Source organism: Oncorhynchus mykiss, chromosome 19 (genome assembly GCF_057628025.1).
Source record: "Oncorhynchus mykiss isolate SJ-2025 chromosome 19, ASM5762802v1, whole genome shotgun sequence".
Lineage (NCBI taxonomy): Eukaryota > Metazoa > Chordata > Actinopteri > Salmoniformes > Salmonidae > Oncorhynchus > Oncorhynchus mykiss.
In genome coordinates, this window is record NC_143040.1 from 8851567 (window position 1) to 8870000 (window position 18434).

The 18434-nt window shown below is 49.4% G+C and overlaps 1 protein-coding gene across 1 annotated transcript in view; it reads left to right on the top strand.

Moving 5' to 3' along the window:
- Positions 1 to 737: 737 nt before the first annotated feature.
- Positions 738 to 18434, top strand: part of LOC118946760 (mastermind-like protein 3) — a 231003-nt gene continuing 213306 nt past the window's right edge. The window contains 1 exon segment of the mRNA XM_090210029.1: positions 738 to 2005. Within this exon segment, the coding sequence (XP_090066155.1) occupies positions 1637 to 2005 (369 nt within the window). The 5' untranslated portion in view covers positions 738 to 1636.

Consider the following 18434-nt stretch of genomic DNA (forward strand, 5'->3'; position numbering starts at 1 on the left):
TCTACAGATATACTATATATTCTATACTACATATTCTACAGATACACTACATATTCTACAGATATACTATATATTCTACAGATATACTATATATTCTACAGATATACTACATATTCTACAGATATACTACATATTCTACAGATAAACTACATATTCTACAGATATACTACATATTCTACAGATATACTACATATTCTACAGAAACACTACATATTCTATCCTACATATTCTACAGATATACTATATATATTCTACAGATATACTATATATTCTATCCATATACTGTCCATATCTATCTATCTATCTATCTATCTATCTATCTATCTATCTATCTATCTATATATATATATATATATATATATATATATATATATATTATAATGATTATATATATTTATATTCCGGACTCTGACATTGCTCATCCTGATATTTCTCCATTACATGATTTTACTTTTTTAGTGTTGAGTGTATTGTTTTATATTGTTAGATATTACTGCACTGTTGGGAGCTAGAAACATAAGCATTGCACTACTACACTATAACATCTGCTAAACATGTGTCACCACGCCACCAATACACTACGATTTGACTTTTCATTTGAATTGCCTATATATATATATATATATATATATATATATATATATATATATATATATATATATGTGAGCGACAACATTGCTTTGACGTTGCAATGCCTGATGGTAAGTACAGTGACCGGCCACTAGGTCTAAATGTATTCTGCTTTCATTCAACTGTTTATTCGTTACTGATCCGGCGTGGCTGGAACATGCACACTCCACTCCGGGTTTTCCTCTGTGCCGTTGGGCTACTCACAGCCTCTAGCTGGTTTTGACTAAACTCTCGTCCTGATATCGCTCCGCTGGCATGGAGGAGGATAGGTCTTGATGATTGTGATGGTGGCAGCGAACAGCTACTAGCGACCAGCCGAGAGATCACGGCCACCGCGGGTGTCTTCAGGATTTCGCTGTGCACCAGTTCACGGGACCCGGTTCCCTATCACGACAACTCTTCTTCACGTTCAGCTTAAGGATTTTTACCGACCAAACCAATGAAATGCAGCAAGTTCACGGAGCAACTCCGGAGCCCCTTCGGTTCAAACAGCAAAACTTTTTCACAAAGGACAACATAATAAAACAACGGCGAGCTCGAGGCAGCGTCGGTCTGTTATGTGTGTGAGTGGGAATCGGAGGCAGTGATGATCGCCTGTAGCTTAATATCCGGTTGTTTCCTATGGACTTATTACCTTTGCTAATAGTCTGGCCGCGGTTGATGTGTTGATTTATACGGACCAGCCTGCTCGTTCTTGAAGCCTTCGTGCTGGGCTATGGGATATTGTTATCGGTGTTTTTCATGGACGGGACAAGGTGATATTTGAAAACCGTGTTGAATGGTGGAGCCTCCGCGTCCTGTCCCGAAGGAGGGAACAAGAATCAACACCGATCACCGTTTGTTTACTGTCCTTACGGTCATTTGAATCACCCGGTCCGTCTTGTTCGTCATTTAATCTAACTACCATCTCCCGTTTCCCAGTAACATTTAGCCTAGAAGACGAAGAGACTACTTTGAGGCTTGAGGGGAATCAAAACTTAGTCCAAAATACTATCATTTCGGGTGAATGATGGGGGACTTTGCAACCCCCGCTGCCGCGAACGGCAGTAACATTTGCATCAACAACAATGCCATGGCGAGTGGCATGAATCCGGGTGTAAACCCCAACAACGTGGGCATACCCAAACACAGCACGGTCGTGGAGAGACTACGGCAGAGGATAGAAGGGTGCAGGCGGCACCATGTCAACTGTGAGAACCGTTACCAGCAAGCCCACGCCGAGCAGCTGGAGCTCGAGCGGAGGGAGACGGTGAGTCTCTACCAGCGGAGCCTGGAGCAGAGGGCGAAGAAGTCTGCCAACAGCAAGCATCAGAGTAAACAGCAAGACCCCGAGTCGGCGTCTTCGACGGAGCAGAGGAACAACACACTTATAGCGGTAAGTTAAAGATACGGTCACCGGGCCAAGATGCCCGTGGTTTTAGTCTACTCTACATAGTACACACACTACCCCCCCACACCCCCGTTAAGTTGGGCTACATCTCCTTCGCCCCCGCCGGAAAAGTTGAGATCATTCTTGTAACTGCGCTTCAGTGAACTGCTTTGAACTCACTCTACGGTTGTTTCAAAACAGTGTGCCAACAAGCGCTTGTGTTTACAAAGTACACAATCCACTCACTTCCCTCTTTGTAGCCAACAACTAACTTTGCGCCTTGTTGTATTTTCATAAAATCTCTTTCCGACTGTGGGAGCCCTTTTGAGGGCAATGCTGCTGTTTTGCTTTTAGCCCAGGCTAACGTTAGCATCGGAAGCTAACTGGGGAGAGTGTCCATAGTTAGCATCGGAAGCTAACTGGGGAGAGTGTCCATAGTTAACGTTAGCATAGGAAGCTACCTGGGGAGAGTGTCCATAGTTAGCATATGAAGCTAACTGGGGAGAGTGTCCATAGTTAACGTTAGCATCGGAAGCTAACTGGGGAGAGTGTCCATAGTTAACGTTAGCATAGGAAGCTACCTGGGGAGAGTGTCCATAGTTAGCATATGAAGCTAACTGGGGAGAGTGTCCATAGTTAACGTTAGCATAGGAAGCTAACTAGGGAGAGTGTCCATAGTTAGTGTTAGCATAGGAAGCTACCTGGGGAGAGTGTCCATAGTTAGTGTTAGCATAGGAAGCTAACTGGGGAGAGTGTCCATAGGTAACGTTAGCATAGGAAGCTAACTGGGGAGAGTGTCCATAGTTAGCATCGGAAGCTAACTGGGGAGAGTGTCCATAGTTAGCATAGGAAGCTAACTGGGGAGAGTGTCCATAGTTAGTTGGTTGAACACGTTTTCGGGGGGACTACTTGATATGCGGATTACTTTTAAACTGTCGGACGAAGTTCCACACGAGTTGTTTTGTCTTTGGTAGTTTAACTGTTACATTTTTCTCTGCGGAAACTTGTTGCAACATTGTTTTCCTGCTCAGCAGCCATTCTCGCCCACGGTTGATCACATTGATGCCAGCATTTTCCAGTTGTTAATAACAGTAAAGCACATTTCCAGCTGTACTTCAAATATGAATCTCATAACGGTTGAGAGTACTATAGTAGCCTAAATATGTCTCCAATCGTGATTTCTACTTGACAGTCTCGTCTAGGTGTGTGAGAGGGAAACAGACACAGAATAACAACATACTAGACTACTAGACATCTTGAAAAAACAAGAAGCTACTCGACAGGGACGTAATAAACCTATAGGCTACTGTCTGAACTTTAGTTTAGCGGGGTGATGATAGAATAGTCTAATACTACACTGTTATGTGGATAGATAACTTTTGCTTTTGATAGAGCTAGATTAACAGACACTGGCCAATGCATTACGGTGTATTGCGATTGTATGATGAAACATCGTATGTTTATGTTCACCATTAATTCGCTATTAAACTGATTATGGCAGTAGGCAGATTATGCAATAGTCGTTTTCTCATAAATCGGTGTCAAAGTCAATATCGAAGTAACCACACAACGATTAAACACCCATTTTTTTAAATATTTTTTATATATGTTTTTAATGTTTCCGATTATTAGGACATGTAAACGTCTTAATATAATAATTGACGCTCCAGCAGTTGATCTGCGCATGTGTCAGCACCAGCCGAGGGAGGTGTCCTCTGTAGCACGAGTGTTGATTTGTGCGTTGTGAGCCGTCTTTGGGATCACGACTTTAAAACCATAAGCCTCTGTGAAAAGGAGAAACCAAGAGACAATTATCTCTATCCTTGTTCATTCACACCTCTACAACAGCGAGTCGGAATGCGACGACATAGGCCCTTTTGTTGTAGCCGGGGCCAAAATGCCTTTCAAATGCTAAGTGGTGTCTCGTTGGCGCTCTCCTTTCTGGAGGCAACCTACTAGGTAGCAAACAAGGAGGAGATAACGCTACTCCCCCCCCTCCGTCTCGCCGTTTTTAAGAGTCGTATGTCGCGGAGAGGCAGCGGTGATTGCAATAGAAAAACGACCTACCGCTTCGTGTGGACGTTTAACCGAACCGCCCATTAGCTGCTCTTAAGGAAACAGTAGCACCGTTTCATGTATTTGTTTTCACTCTCTCTTCTATCTCCCTTTCCCTGCCTGAGCCCAGAAAGAGACCCACTACTAGGCGGCAGCTAGATGGCTGTATTCACTCTATATGTTGCGAACCAAGGCTCAGGCAGTAGCTTACAAAACGATACATTCGAACGTTATCGGTCACATACACGTGATTAGCAGATGTTATTGCCGGTGTCGCGAAATGCTTGTGTTTCTAGCTACGACGGGGCGGTAATATCTAACAAATAATATCTAACAAATGACACAAGGTAGACCCAATACACACATATAAGTAGGCATTAATTAAGACTATATACATATGGATGAGCGATGTCAGAGCGGAACGGACTAAGGTGCAGTAGAATAGTATAGAAGTGCGCGTGAGATGGTCGCTCTGTAGAGCCCCGCAAAACGGGTTGTGTCCTAAATGGCAGCCTATTCCCTATAGGATCTGGTCAAAAGTAGTGCACTAAATAGGAAATAGGGTGCCATTTGAGATGGAGCCTAGGTTCTCTCTCTCGCCCCATAAGGTCCCAGACACACCCGTGGAGAGGCACGACAGCCCCTGTAATTATGGTAAACATTAGGCAGCTATTAGAGTGAGAGGAGGGAGCCCTTTGGATTTCATGCTGCCTTTACCCATCAGCCACCACTATTACAGGCTTAGGAAGGTCTCCTCTGTGGTCGTCTCTTCTCACAGCCGTTGAACCCTGAGTCTGGCGAGAGAGACCGTCTCTTTGGAGATGAGAGCAGACTGCCTCGGTGCAAGAAGTCTACTGCCATGTCTGGGATCGTGTCCTCAGGAGGCTATTTGCCTTGTCAAGTGGTCTAATAACTAGTGATATCTAGGCAGTGTATGTTGTTATTACATCAGCTCATATCGGAGCGTGGATTCTCTCTCCTCTCCAGTCTACACACCTTCTCTGTCTGTGTTGGGTTCTCTCTCCTCTCCAGTCTACACACCTTCTCTGTCTCTGTCTGTGTCGGGGTCTCTGTCCCTCCAGTCTACACACCTGTCCTTCTCTGTCTCTGTCTGTGTTGGGGTCTCTCTCCTCTCCTGTCTGCACACCTTCTCTGTCTCTGTCTGTGTTGGGGTCTCTGTCCCTCCAGTCTACACACCTGTCCTTGTCTGTCTGTGTCACTCGTTCCACAGTGTTGTGTTGAAGCTAACTGGAGAGCTGTGTGTTGTAGGTCAGTAGTGTAACCCTCAGGTTATAACTAGTCTGTTAATACTCACAAAGGGGTTATAAACCCTTTATTACCAGTCTACACAGCATATAAACATTCAGGTTTACATAACTGTGTGCTGTGTTTCGCTGGACACAGACAAGCTCAGGCCAGAGTTGGTATCTGTCCCACGACTCCTCTCCTTGGCATGCACTCTAGTATGGAATGACACACACACTCTCCTGGCAGAATGGATGGAGTGTGGGTGGCTGAGTTTCATTTATTTTCTGTCCCACTGAGGTGTTCCTCTTCTCCTTCTCTGCCCCCCCCCCTGTTCCTCTGCTCTCCTCCCTTCCTCTTCCCCTCATGGTCTTCTCCTCTCCCCTCTGACTCTACCTCTCTACCATTCTCCTCTCCCCTCTGACTCTACCTCTCTACCATTCTCCTCTCCCCTCTGACTCTACCTCTCTACCATTCTCCTCTCCCCTCTGACTCTACCTCTCTACCATTCTCCTCTCCCCTCTGATTCTACCTCTCTACCATTCTCCTCTCCCCTCTGACTCTACCTCTCTACCATTCTCCTCTCCCCTCTGACTCTACCTCTCTACCATTCTCCTCTCCCCTCTGACTCTACCTCTCTACCATTCTCCTCTCCCCTCTGACTCTACCTCTCTACCATTCTCCTCTCCCCTCTGACTCTACCTCTCTACCATTCTCCTCTCCCCTCTGACTCTACCTCTCAACCATTCTCCTCTCCCCTCTGACTCTACCTCTCTACCATTCTCCTCTCCCCTCTGACTCTACCTCTCTACCATTCTCCTCTCCCCTCTGACTCTACCTCTCAACCATTCTCCTCTCCCCTCTGACTCTACCTCTCTACCATTCTCCTCTCCCCTCTGACTCTACCTCTCTACCATTCTCCTCTCCCCTCTGACTCTACCTCTCTACCATTCTCCTCTCTTCCTAACTTTTTCCTCCCTCTCCAGTCTCTCCCCCTCTCCTCCTATCCTCCCCTCCCTCCCCCTCCTATCCCCCCTCTCCTCCTCTCCTCCTATCCTCCCCTCTCCTCCTATCCTCCCCTCCTCCTATCCCCCCTCTCCTCCTATCCTCCCCTCCCTCCCCCTCCTATCCCCCCTCTCCTCCTATCCTCCCCTCTCCTCCTATCCTCCCCTCTCCTCCTATCCCCCCTCTCCTCCTATCCCCCCTCTCCTCCTATCCCCCCTCTCCTCCTATCCTATCCTCCCCTCCCTCCCTCCCCCTCATATCCTCCCTCTCCTCCTATCCTCCCCTCCCTCCCCCTCCTATCCCCCCTCTCCTCCTATCCTCCCCTCCCTCCCCCTCCTATCCCCCCTCTCCTCCTATCCTCCCCTCCCTCCCCCTCCTATCCTCCCCTCTCCTCCTATCCTCCCCTCCTCCTATCCTCCCCTCTCCTAATATCCCCCCTCTCCTCCTATCCTCGCCTCGCTCCTCCTCCTATCCTCTCCTATCCTCCCCTCTCCTCCTATCCCCCCTCTCCTCCTATCCCCCCTCTCCTCCTATCCTCCCCTCCCTCCCCCTCCTATCCCCCCTCTCCTCCTATCCTACCCTCCCTCCCCCCTCTCCTCCTATCCTCCCCTCCCTCCCTCCCTCCCCCTCCTATCCTCCCTCTCCAGTGTCCCTCCCCCTCTCCCCCTATCCTACCCTCCCTCCCCCTCCTATCCCCTCCCCCTCTCCCTCCCTGCTATCCGGTGTCAGTATTATCTAAAGTGGTGGTGGTATATATTGTTAATACAGTCTGGGATCGCTGCCCAGTAGCTATATTTAACCCAGTGAGCTGGCATGGAGCTGACACACACACACACACACACACACACACACAGAGGAGGCCCGTGGACGCCGAAATCACACGCAGTGTACAACCCGCCAAACTACCCCTCAATCACAACAGGGCTCAGAGCTGCTCTCTCTCTTCATATTCTGCTGTTTTCTCTCTGTCTCTGGGATTCCCCTCTCTCTCTGTCTCTCTCTCTCTCTCTCTCTCTCTCCTCCTCCTCTACATCTCTCTCTCTCTCTCTCTCTCTCTCTCTCTCTCTCTCTCTCTCCTCCTCCTACATCTCTCTGTCTCTGTCTCTCTCCTCCTCTACATCTCTCTCTCTCTCTCTCTCTCTCTGTCTCTCTCCTCCTCCTCTACATCTCTCTGTCTCTGGGATTCCTCTCTCTCTCTCTCTCTCTGTCTCTCTCTCTCTCCTCCTCTACATCTCTCTGTCTATGGGATTCCTCTCTCTCTCTCTCTCTCTCTCTCTCCTCCTCCTCTACATCTCTCTGTCTCTGGGATTCCTCTCTCTCTCTGGCTCTCCCCTCCTCCTTTCGGTGTCTCTCTCCTCCTCCTCTACATCTCTCTGTCTCTGGGATTCCTCTCTCTCTCTCTCTCTCTCTGGCTCTCCCCTCTTCCTTTCGGTGTCTCTCTCCTCCTCCCCTACCTCTCTCTGTTTCGTTCTCTCTGTGTGGATGTTTTTAATTTGGCCAGGCTATGTGACCACATTCCCCTCCTTCCAGGCACGTCCACATGTTCATCAGGCTGGCCTGCACCCTGTACTAGGCCTCTCTCCACAGCCTCACACTGTGTACGCAGAGAAGTCAGTGTGTCCCTGTGTGTGTCCCTGTGTGTGTCCCTGTGTGTGTCCCTGTCTGTGAGCGTGTCCCTGTCTGTGTCCCTGTCTGTGTGTGTGTGAGCGTGTCCCTGTGTGTGTCCCTGTGTGTGTGTGTGTCCCTGTGTGTGTGTGAGTAATGTTATGTTCTTCTCTAAAATACCTCTGTGGATAGTAGTGCCAACAATGGCCAAAGTCCCAGCAGAGTAGAATGTGTATTGAAGACTTCCCCGTCTACTTGACCAGATAGATCCTGAACCATTACACCACAACAGGGCATTTCTACACAGGCCTGTCTGGGAGGAGATCCTGGACCATTACACCACAACAGGGCATTTCTACACAGGCCTGTCTGGGAGGAGATCCTGGACCATTACACCACAACAGGGCATTTCTACACAGGCCTGTCTGGGAGGAGATCGACTGGATCATTTCTTGTTTTACACTTTGGCTTTGAGGACCCATTAGTTCCCCTGGTTGTGTGTTTGTGTGTGTGTGTGTGTGTGTGTGTGTGTGTGTTTGAATGTTCTTTATGCACCTGAAGACAGTCTGTTGTGTTGTGTTGAACTGTAGCAACGTCACAGGAGAATAGCTGCACACACGGATCATTCCATGCTTACATACACAACGCAGGTTCACACACACACACACCACACCACAACACACACACATACACACACACACACACACACACACACACACACACACACACACACACACACACACACACACATAGGTACACTTCGACCCACATTTCCCATGCCTGACCTATACACAGGGGTGGCAGGGAGCCTCGGGGTTACAGCATTGGCCCCCGTAACCAAAAGGTTGCTGGTTCGAATCCCAGAGCCGCCAACGTAAAAACAAAAATCAGCTGCTGTGCCCTTGACCAAGGCACTTCACCGCGACCCCACTGGCTGCTGGTATCTCTTCACCCTGACCCCACTGGCTGCTGGTATCTCTTCACCCTGACCCCACTGGCTGCTGGTATCTCTTCACCCTGACCCCACTGGCTGCTGGTATCTCTTCACCCTGACCCCACTGGCTGCTGGTATCTCTTCACCCTGACCCCACTGGCTGCTGGTATCTCTTCACCCTGACCCCACTGGCTGCTGGTATCTCTTCACCCTGACCCCACTGGCTGCTGGTATCTCTTCACCCTGACCCCACTGGCTGCTGGTATCTCTTCACCCTGACCCCACTGGCTGCTGGTATCTCTTCACCCTGACCCCACTGGCTGCTGGTATCTCTTCACCCTGACCCCACTGGCTGCTGGTATCTCTTCACCGTGACCCCACTGGCTGCTGGTATCTCTTCACCCTGACCCCACTGGCTGCTGGTATCTCTTCACCGTGACCCCACTGGCTGCTGGTATCTCTTCACCCTGACCCCACTGGCTGCTGGTATCTCTTCACCCTGACCCCACTGGCTGCTGGTATCTCTTCACCCTGACCCCACTGGCTGCTGGTATCTCTTCACCGTGACCCCACTGGCTGCTGGTATCTCTTCACCCTGACCCCACTGGCTGCTGGTATCTCTTCACCCTGACCCCACTGGCTGCTGGTATCTCTTCACCCTGACCCCACTGGCTGCTGGTATCTCTTCACCCTGACCCCACTGGCTGCTGGTATCTCTTCACCCTGACCCCACTGGCTGCTGGTATCTCTTCACCCTGACCCCACTGGCTGCTGGTATCTCTTCACCCTGACCCCACTGGCTGCTGGTATCTCTTCACCCTGACCCCACTGGCTGCTGGTATCTCTTCACCGTGACCCCACTGGCTGCTGGTATCTCTTCACCCTGACCCCACTGGCTGCTGGTATCTCTTCACCCTGACCCCACTGGCTGCTGGTATCTCTTCACCGTGACCCCACTGGCTGCTGGTATCTCTTCACCCTGACCCCACTGGCTGCTGGTATCTCTTCACCCTGACCCCACTGGCTGCTGGTATCTCTTCACCCTGACCCCACTGGCTGCTGGTATCTCTTCACCCTGACCCCACTGGCTGCTGGTATCTCTTCACCCTGACCCCACTGGGTGCTGGTATCTCTTCACCCTGACCCCACTGGCTGCTGGTATCTCTTCACCCTGACCCCACTGGCTGCTGGTATCTCTTCACCCTGACCCCACTGGCTGCTGGTATCTCTTCACCCTGACCCCACTGGCTGCTGGTATCTCTTCACCCTGACCCCACTGGCTGCTGGTATCTCTTCACCCTGACCCCACTGGCTGCTGGTATCTCTTTACCCTGACCCCACTGGCTGCTGGTATCTCTTCACTGTGACCCCACTGGCTGCTGGTATCTCTTCACCCTGACCCCACTGGCTGCTGGTATCTCTTCACCGTGACCCCACTGGCTGCTGGTATCTCTTCACCCTGACCCCACTGGCTGCTGGTATCTCTTCACCCTGACCCCACTGGCTGCTGGTATCTCTTCACCCTGACCCCACTGGCTGCTGGTATCTCTTCACCCTGACCCCACTGGCTGCTGGTATCTCTTCACCGTGACCCCACTGGCTGCTGGTATCTCTTCACCCTGACCCCACTGGCTGCTGGTATCTCTTCACCCTGACCCCACTGGCTGCTGGTATCTCTTCACCCTGACCCCACTGGCTGCTGGTATCTCTTCACCCTGACCCCACTGGCTGCTGGTATCTCTTCACCCTGACCCCGCTGGCTGCTGGTATCTCTTCACCCTGACCCCACTGGCTGCCAGTTAGATCAGCTAGCTGTGTGTCTTGTTGTTTATTTAGTGTGATCAGCCAGTTAGATCAGCTAGCTGTGTGTCTTGTTGTTTTAGTAGTGTGATCAGCCAGTTAGATCAGCTAGCTGTGTGTCTTGTTGTTTTAGTAGTGTGATCAGCCAGTTAGATCAGCTAGTTGTGTGTCTTGTTGTTTTAGTAGTGTGATCAGCCAGTTAGATCAGCTAGCTGTGTGTCTTGTTGTTTATTTAGTGTGATCAGCCAGTTAGATCAGCTAGTTGTGTGTCTTGTTGTTTTAGTAGTGTGATCAGCCAGTTAGATCAGCTAGCTGTGTGTCTTGTTGTTTATTCAGTGTGATCAGCCAGTTAGATCAGCTAGCTGTGTGTCTTGTTGTTTATTTAGTGTGATCAGCCAGTTAGATCAGCTAGCTGTGTGTCTTGTTGTTTATTTAGTGTGATCAGCCAGTTAGATCAGCTAGTTGTGTGTCTTGTTGTTTTAGTAGTGTGATCAGCCAGTTAGATCAGCTAGCTGTGTGTCATGTTGTTTTAGTAGTGTGATCAGCCAGTTAGATCAGCTAGCTGTGTGTCTTGTTGTTTATTTAGTGTGATCAGCCAGTTAGATCAGCTAGCTGTGTGTCTTGTTGTTTTAGTAGTGTGATCAGCCAGTTAGATCAGCTAGCTGTGTGTCTTGTTGTTTATTTAGTGTGATCAGCCAGTTAGATCAGCTAGCTGTGTGTCTTGTTGTTTTAGTAGTGTGATCAGCCAGTTAGATCAGCTAGCTGTGTGTCATGTTGTATTAGTGTGATCAGCCAGTTAGATCAGCTAGCTGTGTGTCTTGTGTCTGAGATGTAACCCCACTTTACATTATTGATGCTGGCCAGCCACTCCTGACACACGCACACACACATGTTAATTATGAATGATGACATCGCTATACCCCCACAATGACATCGCTATACCCCCACAATGACATCGCTATACCCCCACAATGACATTTCTATACCCCCACAATGACATTTCTATACCCCCACAATGACATCGCTATACCCCACAATGACATCGCTATACCCCCACAATGACATCACTATACCCCATAATGACATCGCTATACCCCCACAATGACATCGCTATACCCCACAATGACATCACTATACCCCCACAATGACATCACTATACCCCATAATGACATCGCTACACCTCACAATGACATCACTATACCCCACAATGACACTTGAGACTTGTCCCGAAGCTTAGGGTCGTTGTTCTCTTGGAAGGTGAACCCTCATCTGAGCGCTCTGGAGCAGGTTTTCATCAAGGATCTCTCTGAACATTTCTCTGTTCATCTTTCCCTCGATCCTGACTAGTCTCCCAGTCCCTGCTTCTGATAAACACCCCCACAGCCTGATGCTGCCACCACCATGCTTCACCGTAGGGATGGTGCCAGGTTTCCTCCAGACATGACGCTTGGCATTCAGGCCAAAGAGTTCAATCTTGGTTTCATCAGACCAGAGAATCTTGTTTTTCATGGTCTGAGTCCTTTAGGTGCCTTTTGGCAAACTCCAAGCGGGCTGTCATGTACTGAGGAGTGGTTTACACACACACATACCCCCCCCCCACAAACAAACACACACACACACACACACACACACACACACACACACACACACACACACACACACACACACACACACACACACACACACACACACACACACCCCAGAGTGTGTCGTCACCCTGTGTAGCATGAGGCAGATGGGACACAGTGGACATCAGCTTGGCTCTACGTCTACCTCTACCTCCCCTCTACGTCTACCTCTACCTCCCCTCTACCTCTACCTCCCCTCTACCTCTACCTCTCTCTTTACCTCTACCTCTAACACAATCCCCTCTCCACTCTCCTCTCTCCCCTCCTCTCTACCCCTCTCCTCTCTCCCCTCCTCTCTACCACTCTCCTCTCTCCTCTCTCCCCTCCTCTCTAACCCTCTCTCCTCTCTACCCCTCTCTCCTCTCCTCTCTCCCCTCCTCTCTACCACTCTCCTCTCTACCCCTCTCTCCTCTCCTCTCTCCCCTCCTCTCTACCCCTCTCCTCTCTCCTCTCTCCTCTCTCCCCTCCTCTCTTACCCCTCTCTCCTCTCCCCTCTCCCATCCCCTCTACCCCCCCTCTCCTCTCCTGTCCTCTCCTCCACCCCAGAGGTGATCTCTTGTTCATCCTAGCTGACTTAGTCCACTAAATCTCTCTCTGCTCTTCACGCCCACGACAACCAAGAGGCCAAATCCTCATCTAAGTAGGAATTACTCTGCAGGCTCAGGTTTACCTAGCTACCTGTATATACGCACGCACGCGCGCACACACACATACACACACACACACACACTGAATGACTCCCTCCCTCCCTCCCCTATGTTCTCTCTCTCTCTGTCTGTGTGTGTCCTCTATGTTCTGTGTGTGTGTGTGTGTGTGTGTCCTCTATGATCTCTCTCTCTCTGTCTGTGTGTGTCCTCTATGTTATGTGTGTGTGTGTGTGTCCTCTATGATCTCTCTCTGTCTGTGTGTGTCCTCTATGTTCTTTGTGTGTGTGTCCTCTATGATCTCTGTGTGTCTATGTTCTCTGTGTGTCTATGTTCTCTCTGTGTGTGTGTCTTCTATGTTCTCTGTGTGTGTCCTCTATGTTCTCTGTGTGTGTGTCCTCTATGTTCTCTGTGTGTGTGTGTCCTCTATGTTCTCTGTGTGTGTGTGTCCTCTATGTTCTCTGTGTGTGTGTCCTTTATGTTCTCTGTGTGTGTGTGTCCTTTATGTTCTCTGTGTGTGTGTGTTCTTTATGTTCTCTGTGTGTGTGTGTGTGTCCTTTATGTTCTCTGTGTGTGTGTGTGTGTCCTTTATGTTCTCTGTGTGTGTGTGTGTGTCCTTTATGTTCTCTGTGTGTGTGTGTCCTTTATGTTCTCTGTGTGTCTGTGTGTGTCCTCTATGTTCTCTGTGTGTGTGTGTGTGTGTGTGTGTGTCCTCTGTTTGATGTTATTCCTGCTGGAGAAACACCTTCCAATTGAACCCCTCCATGACATTTTTATCAACATTCCCTGGGAGTGTGTGTGTGTCTGCGTGCAAGTGGGTGTGTCTAAGTGAGAGCACGTGTGTGTGTGTGTGTGTGTGTGTGTGTGTGTCTGCGTGCAAGTGGGTGTGTCTAAGTGAGAGCACGTGTGTGTGGTGCCCCAGGCTGCATCAATAGCCATTAGAGCACCAGGCTGAGTAATGGTGCTACAGTGGGTCCTGCAGAAACAACACATTATCTGATAACACTGCAGAGACATTATGAGGAATAAAACATTGAGGGGGAGAGAGAGTCTTTAGAACAGGAGAAGAGGAGACACGTCTGGGACCTGGTTGAAAGGGATTGTTCCTTTTTGGTTTAAGTGTGTGTAAATGTTGTGGTTCTGAGTAGGAGGAGTTGATTGGTTGAAAAAGGAGTATTGCTCTTCATCATTACAATTCATATTTCTATATTTCCATAATTCTCTATCCCTCTTTCCCTCCTCTAGTCTTTCTCCTCCCCTCGCATTTCTCTCTCTCTCTCGTCCTCCCTGTTCTCATCTCTCCATCATCCTCTCTCTCGTCCTCCCTATTCTCATCATTCCTCTCTCTCTCATCCTCCCTATTCTCATCTCTCCTTCCTCTGTCTCTGTCTCTCTCTCTCTCTCTCTCTCTGTCTCTCTCTCTCGTCCTCCCTATTCTCATCTCTCTCTCCTCTCAGTGAGCAGCCCAGTCAGGCTGTAGTGTGTTAATGACTTCCTGGTAGCTTCCTAAAATAGCCCTGATAACAATCACAAACAAGGAAGAGAACAGGTCTGACGTCTCACCCCCCCCCCCCCCCCCCCCTTTTCTCTCTCTGTCCATCCAGTTAAATGGTTGTTTGCTTTGGGGAGAAGAGGAAGGAGAAAATTACTCCTCCTCTCACATTCTCTGTGTGTCTTTCCCCCTCTTTTTCTCTCGCTCACTCCCCGTCTCCCTCTCTCTCTCTCTGCCCTCTTTCTTTCTCTCTCTCCTCTCTCTGCCCTCTCTTTCTCTCTCTCTCTGCCCTCTGCCCTCTTTCTTTCTCTCTCTCTGCTCTCTGCCCTCTCTCTGCCCTCTCTTTCTCTCTCTCTGCCCTCTGCCCTCTCTCTGCCCTCTCTTTCTCTCTCTCTGCCCTCTCTCTGCCCTCTCTTTCTCTCTCTCTGCCCTCTCTCTGCCCTCTCTCTGCCCTCTCTTTCTCTCTCTCTGCCCTCTGCCCTCTCTCTGCCCTCTCTTTCTTTCTCTCTCTCTGCCCTCTGCCCTCTCTCTGCCCTCTCTTTCTCTCTCTCTGCCCTCTACCCTCTCTCTGCCCTCTCTCTGCCCTCTCTTTCTTTCTCTCTCTCTCTGCCCTGTGCCCTCTCTCTGCCCTCTGCCCTCTCTCTGCCCTCTCTTTCTTTCTCACTCTCCTCTCTCTGCCCTCTCTTTCTTTGTCTCTCTCTGCCCTCTCTGCCCCCTCTCTCTCTCTGCCCTCTCTTTCTCTCTCTCCTCTCTCTGCCCTCTCTCTCTCTCTGCCCTCTCTCTATCTTTCACTACATTTTAACTACAGCCTGACCGATGTATATCGATCGATTGGTTCACTGATAATATAGGCTGACCATTTAACTCTATATTGGTATAGGCTGATGTTGACCATTTAACTCTATATTGGTACAGACTAATGTTGACCATTTAACTCTATATTGATACAGACTGATGTTGACCATTTAACTCTATATTGGTATAGGCTGATGTTGACCATTTAAACTCTATATTGGTACAGACTGATGTTGACCATTTAACTCTATATTGGTACAGACTGATGTTGACCATTTAACTCTATATTGGTACAGACTGATGTTGACCATTTAACTCTATATTGGTACAGGCTGATGTTGACCATTTAACTCTATATTGGTGCAGACTGATGTTGACCATTTAACTCTATATTGGTATAGGCTGATGTTGACCATTTAACTCTATATTGGTGCAGACTGATGTTGACCATTTAACTCTATATTGGTACAGGCTGATGTTGACCATTTAACTCTATATTGGTGCAGACTGATGTTGACCATTTAACTCTATATTGGTATAGGCTGATGTTGACCATTTAACTCTATATTGGTATAGGCTGATGTTGACCATTTAACTCTATATTGGTGCAGACTGATGTTGACCATTTAACTCTATATTGGTATAGGCTGATGTTGACCATTTAACTCTATATTGGTGCAGACTGATGTTGACCATTTAACTCTATATTGGTGCAGACTGATGTTGACCATTTAACTCTATATTGGTACAGGCTGATAACTCAATGTGATCATTCTCATGTTATTTTTGTCATAATGTATGAAATCATGTGGAGTCTAGTTATGGACAATTGCTCTTTTGGATGTTTATGAGAAGTCAGTGTGGGAAAATGACACCTTTTAATTCTCTAACCCCCCAAAACAACCCAAAACAAAACATGGCCCCCTTCCTAAACTGTCATCATGTTTAGCCAAACAGCTTGTATTGAGCTTTATATATATATATTTATATTTATATATTTCTAAAGAGGTGCTTTACACCTGCAACGGACAAACATGAAATATGAACCGAGCTTTCTCTACCACCTGAGAAGGAGAGGCGGAGGGAGAGGAGAGGCGGAACGCACTGATGTCGGAAGTCGGACATTTCCCAGTTCCCAGTTGTCTTGAACGCACTGATGTCGGAAGTCGGACATTTCCCAGTTGTCTTGAACGCACTGATGTCGGAAGTCGGAAATTTCCCAGTTGTCTTGAATGCGGCTCTGAAGTCGGACATTTCCCAGTTGTCTTGAACGCGGCACTGATGCAGACGAGAGCACTGCTGACCCCACGTTCACACCGATATGAGCTGTTGACCGTTACCGTCAGTTTTAAAGTTCTGTGGGAGACGGCAGGGCTTTTTATCCCCATTCACCAGTCTAGTGCAGCTGTTCCCCTGGACCAGTCTAGTGCAGCTGTTCCCCTGGACCAGTCTAGTGCAGCTGTTTCCTTGGACCAGTCTAGTGCAGCTGTTTCCCTGGTCCAGTCTAGTGCAGCTGTTTCCCCTGGTCCAGTCTAGTGCAGCTGTTTCCCCTGGTCCAGTCTAGTGCAGCCTTGGACCAGTCTATTGCAGCTGTTTCCCTGGTCCAGTCTAGTGCAGCTGTTTCCCCTGGTCCAGTCTAGTGCAGCTGTTTCCCCTGGTCCAGTCTAGTGCAGCCTTGGACCAGTCTAGTGCAGCTGTTTCCTTGGACCAGTCTAGTGCAGCCTTGGACCAGTCTAGTGCAGCTGTTTCCTTGGACCAGTCTAGTGCAGCCTTGGACCAGTCTAGTGCAGCTGTTTCCTTGGACCAGTCTAGTGCAGCTGTTTCCCTGGTCCAGTCTAGTGCAGCTGTTTCCCCTGGTCCAGTCTAGTGCAGCTGTTTCCCCTGGTCCAGTCTAATGCAGCCTTGGACCAGTCTAGTGCAGCTGTTTCCCTGGTCCAGTCTAGTGCAGCTGTTTCCCTGGTCCAGTCTAGTGCAGCTGTTTCCCTGGTCCAGTCTAGTGCAGCTGTTTCCCCTGGTCCAGTCTAGTGCAGCCTTGGACCAGTCTAGTGCAGCTGTTTCCCTGGACCAGTCTAGTGCAGCTGTTTCCCTGGTCCAGTCTAGTGCAGCTGTTTCCCTGGTCCAGTCTAGTGCAGCTGTTTCCCTGGACCAGTCTAGTGCAGCCGTTTCCCTGGACCAGTCTAGTGCAGCTGTTTTCCCTGGACCAGTCTAGTGCAGCTGTTTCCCTGGACCAGTCTAGTGCAGCTGTTTCCCTGGACCAGTCTAGTGCAGCTGTTTCCCTGGACCAGTCTAGTGCAGCTGTTTCCCTGGACCAGTCTAGTGCAGCTGTTTCCCTGTTCCAGTCTAGTGCAGCTGTTTTCCCTGGACCAGTCTAGTGCAGCTGTTTCCCTGGTCCAGTCTAGTGCAGCTGTTTCCCCTGGTCCAGTCTAGTGCAGCCTTGGACCAGTCTAGTGCAGCTGTTTCCCTGGACCAGTCTAGTGCAGCTGTTTCCCTGGTCCAGTCTAGTGCAGCTGTTTCCCTGGTCCAGTCTAGTGCAGCTGTTTCCCTGGACCAGTCTAGTGCAGCTGTTTCCCTGGTCCAGTCTAGTGCAGCTGTTTTCCCTGGACCAGTCTAGTGCAGCTGTTTCCCTGGACCAGTCTAGTGCAGCTGTTTCCCTGGACCAGTCTAGTGCAGCTGTTTCCCCCTGGTACAGTCTAGTGCAGCTGTTTTCCCTGGACCAGTCTAGTGCAGCTGTTTTCCCTGGACCAGTCTAGTGCAGCTGTTTCCCTGGTCCAGTCTAGTGCAGCTGTTTCCCTGGACCAGTCTAGTGCAGCTGTTTCCCTGGTCCAGTCTAGTGCAGCTGTTTCCCTGGTCCAGTCTAGTGCAGCTGTTTCCCTGGTCCAGTCTAGTGCAGCTGTTTCCCTGGTCCAGTCTAGTGCAGCTGTTTCCCTGGTCCAGTCTAGTGCAGCTGTTTCCCTGGTCCAGTCTAGTGCAGCTGTTTCCCTGGACCAGTTTAGTGCAGCTGTTTCCCTGGTATAGTCTAGTGCAGCTGTTTCCCTGGTCCAGTCTAGTGCAGCTGTTTCCCTGGTCCAGTCTAGTGCAGCTGTTTCCCTGGACCAGTCTAGTGCAGCTGTTTCCCTGGACCAGTCTAGTGCAGCTGTTTCCCTGGTCCAGTCTAGTGCAGCTGTTTCCCTGGTCCAGTCTAGTGCAGCTGTTTCCCTGGACCAGTCTAGTGCAGCTGTTTCCCCTGGACCAG